This window comes from Pseudopipra pipra, chromosome 14 (assembly GCF_036250125.1).
Source record: "Pseudopipra pipra isolate bDixPip1 chromosome 14, bDixPip1.hap1, whole genome shotgun sequence".
NCBI lineage: Eukaryota > Metazoa > Chordata > Aves > Passeriformes > Pipridae > Pseudopipra > Pseudopipra pipra.
In genome coordinates this window covers 1,570,249-1,582,901 of record NC_087562.1, presented here as the reverse complement: position 1 = coordinate 1,582,901, position 12,653 = coordinate 1,570,249, and the positions used below count along the sequence as shown (strand labels likewise).

Here is a 12,653-nt window from a genome sequence, read left to right as displayed (position 1 = left end):
GCGGTCCCCTCAGAAATAAACCACCACAAGTACAAACCTGCAGACTCTTTTTATTAAATTCTCCCATTTCGTCTGTACAGAAAACAAACAAACAAACAAAAAAAGCGCACATTATTATGTTCAGAATCTCAGTAACATCTCAAAATTACACAGCATGGACATGTAAAAAAAAAAAAACCCAAACAAAACAAAACCAAAAAAGGAACGACCAAAATGAGGAGCAGCCAGGATTTATACACAGAAAAGGGGAAACCATTTACAAAATAAAAAAAAAAAAAGTCTCGTTAATGTCACATTTAAAAATAATAATAATAATAAAAAAAAAGGAGACTAAGTTGAAACAGCGCCTGCTGTACAATAGGAATCCGCTGGGTCTGCTTTGTACACTGAGGGTGTCGGGGTGCCCCTCACCCCCAACACCGGCACGTGCCCAGTCCGACACACACGGTACAGCTCCCGATCCTCCACTCGGCACCAGTGTCCACGGGCCGCAGTCACACCTTTCCCTTTTCTCCTAGATCAGTATTTCCCAAGGTGAGAGCTACGCCAACACCTCTAACTCAGTCAACAGAGGGGACAGTGGTGTGAGATTTTCAGCAATTCACCCTGGAAGCGTGAATTCAGTCAGCTATAGAATCAAATTTGGGTGTTGTGGAAGGAGAAAATCTGCCTCTGACCAGTGAAGAGCAGTGATGTTACTCCTCCCTGTCCCATACAGGCAGCATTCAGGAACTGAATGGAGTGGATGCAGAATTCCACCAGCACAGCACAAACAGTGGTGCCAGCTGAATTCTGTCACGCGTGATTTGGGTCCCCTCTAACCATGACTGATCTGTGGAAGCAAAATGGCATGTTTGGCTCCCAAACGGGGAGACTGTGCAAACATGAGCACCTGGGAACTGCCTGGAGGACTTGAACCCCAGAATTAACTACGTGCTCTTACACAAACCCACACTACAGCTGTTTGAGTCCACAGAGCTGTACTTCAAATAGGGACAGAAGTGCTAGATGAAATGTTCTGGTTTCATACCATACTTGTACACTCACATACACCTCAAAACTACCTTCTTTTTTTTTTCCCCGAACAAGACTGATAAAGTAAAAATAAACAATCCTACAATCTTCTTTGACTAAATAAAAAGCTTGTGTTTTAACAGAAGTTGCCATCCAAATTGAACACAATTCCTCTACAACATTATGGGATTCGAGTGATCCCTCTGGCTTGTCGCATTTCTTCCCTCTGTACCTACCTGCCTTTAGTTTCTGTATTTGAGACATTCACCTCTCCATTATTTTTCATACAGTGAGCTTACTGTGGATTCTTTCAGAGCAAGACTGATCGTATCCCCTGGATTTAAGCATCAGATTCTGGAGGAAATGCTAACATTTTGCTACAGAATTATTTGACCTTCACTAGGGCCTTTCCAGCCTTTTACAGTGACACAGACATACAATACTCATCCCAACCTGCTGGACAGTACTTCAAGTACCACGAGTTTTGTTCCTATCCAGGTGAGTTACTCCAGCAGCCTGGTGACAAAAGTGAGGCAGGAGAATCCCAAGTTAAAACTCACCAAAGGACCTGATTAGTTAAGGGCTAGGTAAACAATAAATAACCTTATTACTATGAACAAGAGTAAACAGTAAGAGGCTAGCAGGAGTGAAGTAATGAGGAGAATATCACGCACAGTTCCTGACATGTGCATTTGCCAAACGTAGTTTGTTAACCCTTGCAGCACTAGGAGCAAATGGAGAGTGCATGCCTTGCTAGATCCCAGTCATCCAGCCCTTCCTTCCATCCACACCCTGAGCAACAGCATCACCAAGTCTAGAATAAGCTCTCCAAGAGAAGGTTTCATGATGAGGAGGAGAAAAAAACCCTAACAACCAACCATTTCCTAAACTGCATTCAGCAGAAGGCAGACTCCTCCAGTGAGAAGCGAGGGTCATGAAGAGGAAGGAGCACCCCAGGTTTTCCCACCCTAACACGCTTCTTTTGGCTGACTGTGGCTATTTCTAACATTCTCTGTTACACCAGAGAAGTTACAAAGACTTTCTCAAGTTCAAGGCAACAGCAGTGTTTCTTACAACCATTTCTCACACCTTCCTGTAAGGGTGGTGAGGCACAGATTGCCCAGAGAGGTTGTGGGCTGGATGTGGTTCTGGGTAACCTGGTCTAGTCTGGAAGGTGTCCCTGTCCGTGGCAGTGGGTTGGAATGAAATGAGCTTTAAGTCCCTTCCAACCCCATCCTTCTGTGCTTCTCTGATTCTTTCTTTCCCTGCAGTGGAAAATGGTTACCTGCAGGCAAGATGATGTGTTGGCAACAGCACGACCAGGTTATTTTTGGAAGAGCACTCCTGTGGGTTTCTGTGCTTGCAAAACCTCTGGATTTTTAGGCATGCATGAAAAGGACGAGAATGTTTCAAGACTGGGACTGGTAGATTTTTAGTCAAGAAAAAAGCAAATCTGGTCATTAGCAGTAGTAGGAGACCCCTTTCTAAAACATGAAAAGATAACATGTTCAAATGACAAAATGGTCAGGACCCTTTGATAGTGCCCACCTTTCAAAAGATAGGTCTGTGTCTTTACAGTGACAAAGGGTTTATTTAGTATCCTACCTTTGTTTCCAAGGGCCTCCAGCCACATACCTCTAACACCTCCCAGCACACTCACACTGAAGCCAAACTCCCAGGTTAGCCTGCTGACACAGGCAGAAACACCACCAACCACAGACACAGGTAGAAACACCACCACAGAGCACAGACTCCTAATGCAGTGCTCCAGGCACCCTCACTTTAACCTTCTCCACATTAAAAAGCAAAAAAACCAAGAAAGCCTTATATCTGAAAGTAAAGAAAGTCACCTTCAGAGCTGAACAGGGTTTACATTCAGAACTATGGCTACAAACCTACAATTTTCACTGCAATGTCTTTTGGACTTTAGTGGAAGATGCTATTTCTAGACAATAAACCATCTAATTAGGCTTCTCAAGCTAATCAGGTTACAAAATGCCTTCTCAAAAAGTCACAACAGTTTAAAAAAAGCCCTCCAATGGCAATTTAATTATGCCCTGATAGACATTATGTAGAAGCAGGACTTGTGCCAGCAAGCAAGGCTGCACCTAGATCCCACTTCCCTTGCCGGGAGCTCTATGAACACACCCATCTCAATAGCAGTCATTTCAGTGCTCAGTCAAGTGAAACAACAACACTTCTAATTGCCAAACTAACATTTGTGGTTTTACACACCTGTGCTACCTCAAGAGACCTGATTAACTGTTCCTCTTCTACTCCACTTCACGCTGACAGAGGGCCTGTCAAGCTCCGTTAGTACCAGGGAAGAGGGGCAAGAGAAGGAATTCAGGCTTAAGTTCTGTTCTACCCAACCACTTAACAGCAATCCTGCCATGTACTAACTCCCCATCGAATCTTCGTCACTCAGACTTTTGCTGCTGCTTCCTTGTGTTCATAGTACTTTGCTACAAAACCAGGAGTGTTTGTGAAAGACTCACTAGCATAGTAAGTCTAAACCCATACCACTAACAGTTTGCTGCCCATCCTCAGAACGGGATGAAGGTACATTTGCAAAAAGCTTCAGTTGCAGCAAATGCTCACAGTATTTTGTATATGCTATTCTGTACATTCAGTATCATCAGAATCAGCTGGTCCACACTTTAAAGTGTCCCAAAGCCACCTCCACTGTTCTTCTAGGGAACGATGAGGAGAACTGGAAATGTCAGGTCTTACCTAGCAGCGTGCTAAGTGGGAAAATAAAGTTCTTACTGCAGCACACACAGGTGAGCACATCTAAAAGGTGAATAAAATATATCCTACTGTACACATGGACTCTTGTGCAGCCTCTTCTAGATTTCAGCAACACATTCCATGTTTCAGTCAAAGCATGTGTCTTGTGACCTCCACACCTCCTTTTACTTGAGGAACAAAGATGACCGTAAGAAGAGGCCACAGCTACTGTTGCAGCTTTTCTAAAACACCTTCTTTGGGCTCTCATGTTGATGGTAACTATGTGAAAGCTACTTCCCTTAAAGATCCAGACATTTCTGCCTTTCACACAACACTATCATCCTGCCATCCACTCCTGCTTCTGGACTGGCACCTGTGTCCTACATCCCAGGAAACACCAGTTGCTATCACTGTCAGTTGCAGTTGTGGAAACGAAAACGACTCTTCAGCGTGGTTCAGACTATGCCATTCAAACCATTGAGACCCAAATTGTGGTTACAAACCACTGTGATAATCCACAAGTAATTGTTACACAAATAGAGCACGTTGAGCGTTCAGTCATTTTCTGCATCGCTGACAGAGCACGGCACTGCCAGTGTGCCAACACCCTCTACAGACAGTTAATTTGGAAGGGGAACAGCTTGGCAGCAGCGAGGTAAAATAAAAGGAGGGTTAGAATTTTACTGCATAATAAAAAAGTTGACCGAGTAACTGACCAGGGCACTTCCTGCCCACTGACAGTGGCACCGTTCACTACTGATGGCCTACGCGCCTCGTGTCTACACCGTGTCTTTAATCTACTGAAACAGTTGTACAGCTCACATGAGTATTCGATCCTGGTCAGTATTTTATTCTATCTTGCGAGTGGCAGAGGAAGAAAGGGAGGACATCTTTTCAGCCAAAAAAAATCCACAGTCACAAAAGCAGGATATTCACTAGGAGATGACACCAGTGACTGGTGTCCTTAGGTTGTCCAAGACTATGCTCTGCAGATGCTTTACACAGACGAGCAAGATGTCCAAAACAAGGCCAACTGTGGTGTAAGATGCAATTTACCCTTTAATTTCCTGCCTCAATTTCACCCAGCCACAGAGGATGACTAGATTTCAATATGAACCATTACCTAAATCATATAGTCGGTATGCAGATATATGTCTGTCTTTAAAAATTTACTTAAAAACTGCTTGAGCTGCAGGTCATATCAGTCTGATTTGGAGAGTGAAGGCAGTTCCAACAGTACAACAGAGACTTGTCTACAGGCAGGTAAACGAGAGTCTGCTAACAAAGGGGTAACAAAAGCTGCTGGCTGGGCTGCCAATGTTGCACACAAACTTTCATAGGATGAAGATGCTGTGGATGAGATCCAGGATGGGAAAACTGAGCCAACACCTGCTGCTGTTCTAATTTTTTTTTTTTTTTTTTTTATTCTCCTCTCACAAGAGGGGGTGGGTAGACTATACAGAGGAGGGCTGTACAAAACTGGGCACTGGGCAGGCATTTCTTCAGCAGGAAATCCAGGCTCTACCTGTCCTTGAGCTCTCTTGTCACCCGCTTGGTGATGCGTCCACACATCAGGCCGATGAGGAAGAGTACACAGATGCCAACCGTGATCACAGACAGTATGTAATTCTTGGATGGAGAGGTCATAACTTGCATGGCAAGGTCAGAAAAGCCTTCTGCTGGGGCAACCTGGAGGTGAAAAGGGAATAAATGAGCCAAGCTGTGCTTTCCATGCAGCCCTCTGCCATGGCATTTATCAGCTTTAGTCTCTGGTACTGCTCTTGCCTCCTGTCGTTGTCAGACTTGGCCTGAACCAGAAACAAGCAGGTCCTGCAAGAAATTGCTGCTCAGGAGGCACCTTTATAACAGGAAGTTCTGCCACCCCTATTTCACAGCCCCAAACCTCCTCTACAGGAGACTAAGCCCTACATGCACAAAAGACAGCTTAATTCTGCATTGTTGGGGACGCATCCCAGACACAGAGAGAGTAAGATCTAAGTTCAGAAAAGAAGACCTGTCTTCAGTTCTTCTAGACCAAAGTCAAAATACTGAACTTCATTCAGAAACAAGAATTTCATTACAGTTGAAGTTTTTCATAAATAGCTTGCAACTGAGAGATCTAATGCATAAAAAAAAAAAGGAAATCCTATACATATTCACCTTTGCAGCATAGCTCCACATTTCAATACGATCATTAAGGCGTTTCTTGCATTCAGGCTGCAACCTCACACGCTTATCTTCCAGAGCTTCCATTAAGCATGACATTTCTGTAATGTGCAGAAGATGGTGTTACAAAATAGAAACAGCAGCTTCAACCACGTGCTGTGGAAAGGGCCACTTCCATTCTCCTGAAGGCTGATGGTTACATGGCTTTCCAAACAGACCAGCCAGCAGGGCAGAATATACACAAACCCCTGCACCCCTGAGGCTGGCAGTGTCACCAAGATTCATGAGCAATATTGCATTTGGAGGTGCAAGGAATTTTGACTTCCAAAAAGAAATTACAGCACATATCCAATATATAATTCATGTGATTTACATGAGATTTCAGGAAGTCTGCTAAATTTGCACCTTCAATGAGCTGTACACTCTAAATTCCATGCCACTACCCTTTAGACAGAGCTAAGATCAAATTCAGCTCGGGAAAAAACACAGTCTTATCTCCTTAGGCTTGTTAGGAGCTTCTTTTGATCAACAAAATATTCTGAACTGTTTAACTTCCTGAGTTTTCACACAGTCCTGTGAAAAGGAAGTGCGATCACAGTGTTCTGGTGCCTATGGAGCGGCCTGGCCAACTCATGAGCTCTTATATGCTCATATGAGACACTGACATCAAATTCTGTATTTTATACTCATGCTACCATACTTGACTAATCCCTAATTGGATGCTTTCTGCTTTGCAGTGAAGAGTTATTTAGTTCATAGCAAACAGGAAGCAAACTTTAAGCTAACTCCAGACTTTTAATACACAATTGTCAGTTCAAGCACTCGCAGGCAGAGCCCTCTCTAAGCTACAGATTCCTGCAGACCTTCAGTGCAAACACATCAGAACACACATCAAAAGAATTATGACAAAGCAGGAATAAACAAAGGATATCCAGAATTTCAAAAAGGCATTCAGTAACCAGCACAAAAGATAATGATCAGGAAAATACTTGGCTGCTATTTTTAATGCCAGATAAACTCAGAAAGATGGGAAAGTTCAGAACTATTTTCCCCACTAGCTCTCCTTAAACAGCCATATGGTAGCTAACATAACAGCAGTAACAGAGAGCAAGAGCTTGACTCAAACAGGAAAGAAAGTGTTAGGAAATACTTATTTTTACTGTATTTCAAGTAGTCTGAACTTGCTGAACTCAGAGGACCTGAAACAGCTGATGAAGTCTCAAAGCCTTTACCTGCTACGTGAACTTAGAAAATCAACCTACCCTCTGCAATGTTGGAAAAGAAAAAAACTGATATGTTTAAGCAGAGAAGAAAAAAATTAAATCAAAGTACTTCAGTTTAATTTTAAATACTGAAACAAAGAAGCCAACCATGGACAAAGACTGACACAAAGAAAGAAGGATCAAGAGGATTAGGTAAGAATGACTCTTGTGAAACCAAACCAACTTGCTGCTCTATGAAAAGCAGCTTAGTTCTAGGAAAGCTTTTGATACAGTCTGATAGAACATTGTCATAAGTAAGGTTGGGAGCTGTATCTTGTGTGAAGCTGATACAAGGTGGGAGATAAACCTCACTGAAAAATGAGTCCATGTGTATTAGGAGCTCATTTTCAATGGGATTTAACTGAGGAGGGATTTTATAGAAGGTTTATGGATCTGGTATCACACACTATTGTCAGCAATCATATGAATGATGGCACAGGAATATACTCATTAAGTCTGCAGATAAGGCTGCAAAGGTATTTTATATCAGGACTGAGGAATAAATAGGTCCTGCCTTGGACACAAGGAAGGACTTCTTGATACCCATCCATCTACCACCTCTGCTGCTGTTCCATCCTGTTGCCCACAAATGATTGGTGGAAATATCCTGTTCTTAAGACTACACTGGCAAGAAAATGCAGGTTAAGTATTTGAGGACTGAGAGGTTACACAGGTACAGCACGAGCACTTACGGCGTCCTCTCCCCGGTGGAATGGCAGCACAGTGGTGTTTGATGTCGAGGGCACAGGCTGTGTGGAGCACTGGGTCAACAAATATATCTGCTTTGCTTTCCTTCAGCATGTTGAGCACTTCCTGGGGAGGAGGAAATTACAAGTACACCTCAGAAAAAGGAGAGAGAACAAAACTCATGCTGCTCAATATTTATGAAAGCTGTACCAACTTTTAAAATCCAGGATCATGAGAAAATCCACCACTGTCCATGGATGAGGCTATGAATGATTTAAGTGTCCTGGTCTGTAATACTTACAATAGTTATGTTCATTAAAATACTCATATTAATCTAAAATACGAAGACAATATGTCAGGGTTCCTTCAGTTAGAACTGAAATCAGTCGTGGGTGATTCACAGAGCTGTGCCCAGGCCATGCCCAGCACCCAGGCAGCCTGCAATGGAGACAGCACCAGGAAACAGATGAGTAACAAGAAACTTTGGCAACCACAGTCAAGGAAGGATTCAAGCCTGGAATTGCAGAGGAGGCACTGTCGACACGATTTTGACTGGCAAATTGAAACTGAATTGAATCACTGCAGGCCAGAACCGAGATGTGTAGGGAAACTTCAGAGCTCTGGCCTCATAATAGCTACAACATGACCTAGGCTGTGATCTGGAAAAATCACAGACTTCTGCAGGGATGGGATGCCTTTTAGAGCACATCCAATTTATTTCCTTTACCTTCTTGCACATTTCAGTTTTTATTTTCAGCAGATTCACTTTCAGACATTCTTCCACCTGCCCCGTCTGCTCCTGAGCTGCTGCTTCTTCTGCACACAAGCTGGAAATCTATTTTGAAAAAGGTGTTTTAACATAAGTAGTTCACAACAATCATTCTGCCTTTTAGCACATTTATATCTCAATACATTAGTTCATCACAGGGCACAGCTAGAGAATACATGATGAAACTCCTTCCCCCCAAATCCCCAGAGCCAAATGCAGCCTGGCTCATGCAATATGCATACCCTTTAAACCCAGCAGCAAGAAGTCAATATTGCTGTACTGAGGAGGAGGGCAGAGAGGAAAACAGCATGGAAAGAATGTGAAAGTATGAAATAAGTAACACTTGAAGCATGACCAACTCTGTTATCAAAAGTGAAAACTCAAAAACCTGAATGTATTCCAGTTAAGGCCGACAAGACCAAAGAACTAACAGACATTTTTTTTGACAACAGGAAAGCAGTATTTTTCTATAGTCACAAGTACTGATGAGATCCCAGATAAAAAAATTAACTTCATATTAGCACTGCACAGGAAACTGCAATTCTTGCACACTGGGCAAAAGTCACGAGCAGAGAATCTGACCAGCTAGAGGCAGCTCAAAGGGATTTTTTTTTAAAATTTAATAATTGGGAAGCTTCTTGTTCTAAGAAACAAAAATCTGTTACATGAAGGGAGTTTTCATCCTGAAAAAGTATCTCAGGAGCTACTTCTCCTACCTCATCAGAACAGTGCATCTGAAGCTGGGGATCCAGCCGATAATCAAGGGCTGATTCCTGGATTATGACTCGAATTTGGTCCTCGCAGTCAGGAGAGAGACGCTGGGAAGAGGAGAAAGTCATTAACTCACTCAATGACCTTCATTTTCATAAATCAATCACCTTGTATTTTAACCTCTGAATCCTCTAATACTTGTACAGGAACATAAAAACCCCATTTACATACAGCCTGTCACAAACACTGAACACACCACAAGCCCAAGTTTGATCTGTTGTTCAATGACTGTTGCTCAGCACGATCCTGCACAGTTTCTCATTTGCATGCACCAGCTCTACTCACCTGGTCTGCATATTTCAACTTCAGGCATGAGATGACTTGCCCTTCCAACTCTGTATCATCCTTGGCCCTGTTCAGGATATTTTGGCAGAATTTTGGTATGTCTGCTTTGCACGCCTTCCTGAGCACGGGATTTAAGCGGTAATCTAAGTGGGAAAGGTGACAGAACTTCATTAGAGCACACATCTCTTCAGGCTGCAGAACACGACACTCCCAAAGAGACTGCACAGAAATTTCCTAGATGACATTGTACCACCAAGGAACTTAATTTTGGGGGAAAACAGTATTTCTTCACAACAGAATTTCAGTTTGTGAGGTAAGAGCTTCAGGAACAAAGAGGATTCAAAAACACATGCTGACCCTCAAGAACTTGACTGAGATCAGAGTGTGCACTGAAAAACATGAAGAATAAAACAAAACTGATATTCTTCCAGCCATGCAAATCACTGAACAGCCCAGGCAAGCAAGTGAAGTTTCTTTCAGAAGAAGATACCTGTGTTCTGTGTGATCTGGCGCTTGGTAATCATCTGCTTGCATTTAGGATCCATCACTTCACTGTTCTTGTTTTGTTTCAAACACTGTAGCATATTCTTTGAGTCTGCCTCTGGACAAAACCGCTACCGAAAAAAACCCAAAAAAACAACAAGTTTCATCACTAAGCACTTGAGAAAGCAAAACCCAAACCCAACAAGCAGCTTCCAACTCATGGAAGAGAATAAGCACGTGGCCAATGCAGAGGTGCATACAGTCCCTATCCCCAACACCTATTACAAAGAACAGTGCTATTCCCTGAACTGACTGTGGGCATTAATGCCTGTGCTTACAGACTGAGCACTGAGCTGTACAGTCCTGACTGGTTTCCAGGCACCACCTCCTGTTGGCTGTATCAAAAGCAAATTGCCTTTATTTATTTCCTATTCTTAAGATACAGCACACTTGGAAAAAAATACCCACCAAATTAGGCCTCATATGCAAATACTTTTGCTCCCCTTTATTTTAGAAACTAAAAAAGCAATCTTTAAGTCTATACACATACTACTGCTTTGTATAAATTCTGCCTGGACAAAGTAACAGGTAAAGACTTCATTATTAATGCTCAGCACAAACTAAGACATCATAGAAGGAGAAAGCAGAGAGGAGCTCACTGATACTAATGTGCCCATTCCTGCCCCAAGTCAGATAGTCAAAAGTGAACCAGCTTACCCAAAATTCATACCAAGATACTAATTTCTTTTGTTAGAAACTAATTCTGTGGGTGTAAGATAAGGCTGTTGTGTTTTCTAATCCTCACTACTTTGGTGAGAGCACAGGTCTTTGTATAAAAGCATGAGTCTGCACTGGAGAGCAAAAAATTCTGAAGATGTGCTTCTTCAGCCAAAATATGGAATAAGGGCACTGCACAAAGACCACACATACTAATGTTCCAGGGCTTGCAATTTTTCCTCCTGTGAAAGAGTGTCTTATATGAGCATTCACTGCTGCTTTCCACATGGTACCACTTTCAGCTATCATTTCTAATTTTAAATTTTGCATAATTTTGCCTGTTTTATTGCTTTGGTGAAAGTCTGTGTGCACCAAGTCAGCAGTGAACTGAAGATTTTACAATTCTCTGTAATCATAATTTCTTCACCTTTGCATAAAGCCAATCCAAATCCAAACTGACTGAATGAAAACTGCACTAGAAGCCTCAGCACTGATTGCCTCCTCAATTCTGCTGGTGGTTGGGTAGACAAATTTATTAGTGCACAGGCTTTGATCAGGAAGTTGAAAGAGAAGAGCCCTGAAGAAACCTCAGCCTGATTCAGAGTTAAGAAACAGATTACTCTGCAAAAAAAGCAATCACACTTCTGAAACAACACAGCAGTCTTGTAACAAGTCTTTATGGGAAGCTCAAAGCCAATAGAGTTTTTATATCCCAACCTTACCCTCTTAAATAAGCATTAACATTACCTTGATCATCTGCTTGCAGACTCTCATGAGTGTGTAGTCCAGTTCTGGATCCATCATCTCCGTCTCCTGCAGCTTAAACACCTTCTGGTGGCACCTTGTGCTCAACTGCTTCTTGATTTCTTTCAGGCATTCAATAATCTGCCAACACAGTATTGCAGCAGTAAGGGACACCCTGGGGACACAGTTCTGTCACACACAGCTGTGTGTTCCCCTAACGACCTTCCTTCACCTGATTTGGGCAGTTAAGTTCCCAATGCCTAGACTTTATCAAAGTCATTACCAGTGCTCATTTCCAGGACTTGTCTTAAGCTCATCTTTTCTCACAAAGATTTAATGAGATGAAGAGGGTCTCCTGGACTTACTCCAAACCCACAAATCTCATCTTGCAGACATTATGCCTAAGAAATCTTTCAGCAACACTTGCAGTAACCAGCTGCTAATAGCTTAAAATTAGCATTAACTGAAGAATGAAGTGCTCACAGCCTTGCATTCACCCACTATTAATGCTTGTGCACCAGTGGCAAAAAAGAAATTAACGTTCCAAAGCACTACCAAAATATTTCAGTGACATCAAAATGAAAATCTCAAGCTGCACTTACAGGGGTAAAAGTGCTCTTCAAAAGTTTTCTGAAATGAAAGTACAAATTAAATTGTAAGTTATTAATGAAGTTCATTACCTGAGCATTGCCATAGGGCACGTTTTGGCAGTAATTCTTGATGTCGCTTTTACAAGCCTCGTACAGCTCTGGTTCAAGTCTGATATCCTCAGTCTGCAGGACAAATTACAATATGAACTTTTAAGCAGGACTCAAGGCTACTTTACTTTGTTAATCTCTTAACTAGAGGCCTCTACTCACAAAAAGCAAGAAACTCTCACAACGGGCATTCAGTTTCTTTGAATTTAAGGGTCTTGGGTGCAAGAAGTGATGTTAGTGGGAAACCAACTTTACAATTCCCTGCAGTGATCAGTTAGCTTTTTAGGCTGAAGAAAAGATTTAAATCAAATTTTAGAGCTGGTAAGT

General features: G+C 42.3%; 1 protein-coding gene across 1 annotated transcript in view; it reads right to left on the bottom strand.

Annotated features, from left to right (window-relative positions):
- Nucleotides 1-30: 30 nt before the first annotated feature.
- Nucleotides 31-12,653, bottom strand: part of GLG1 (golgi glycoprotein 1) — a 79,778-nt gene continuing 67,155 nt past the window's right edge. The window contains exons 18-26 of the mRNA XM_064670679.1: nt 12,309-12,401; nt 11,632-11,769; nt 10,175-10,298; nt 9,685-9,827; nt 9,345-9,446; nt 8,587-8,694; nt 7,865-7,985; nt 5,905-6,011; nt 31-5,433 (exon numbers count right to left, since the gene is read on the bottom strand). Coding sequence (XP_064526749.1) covers nt 5,266-5,433; nt 5,905-6,011; nt 7,865-7,985; nt 8,587-8,694; nt 9,345-9,446; nt 9,685-9,827; nt 10,175-10,298; nt 11,632-11,769; nt 12,309-12,401 — 1,104 coding nt within the window. The 3' untranslated portion in view covers nt 31-5,265. The remainder of the gene's footprint in view (nt 5,434-5,904; nt 6,012-7,864; nt 7,986-8,586; nt 8,695-9,344; nt 9,447-9,684; nt 9,828-10,174; nt 10,299-11,631; nt 11,770-12,308; nt 12,402-12,653) is intronic.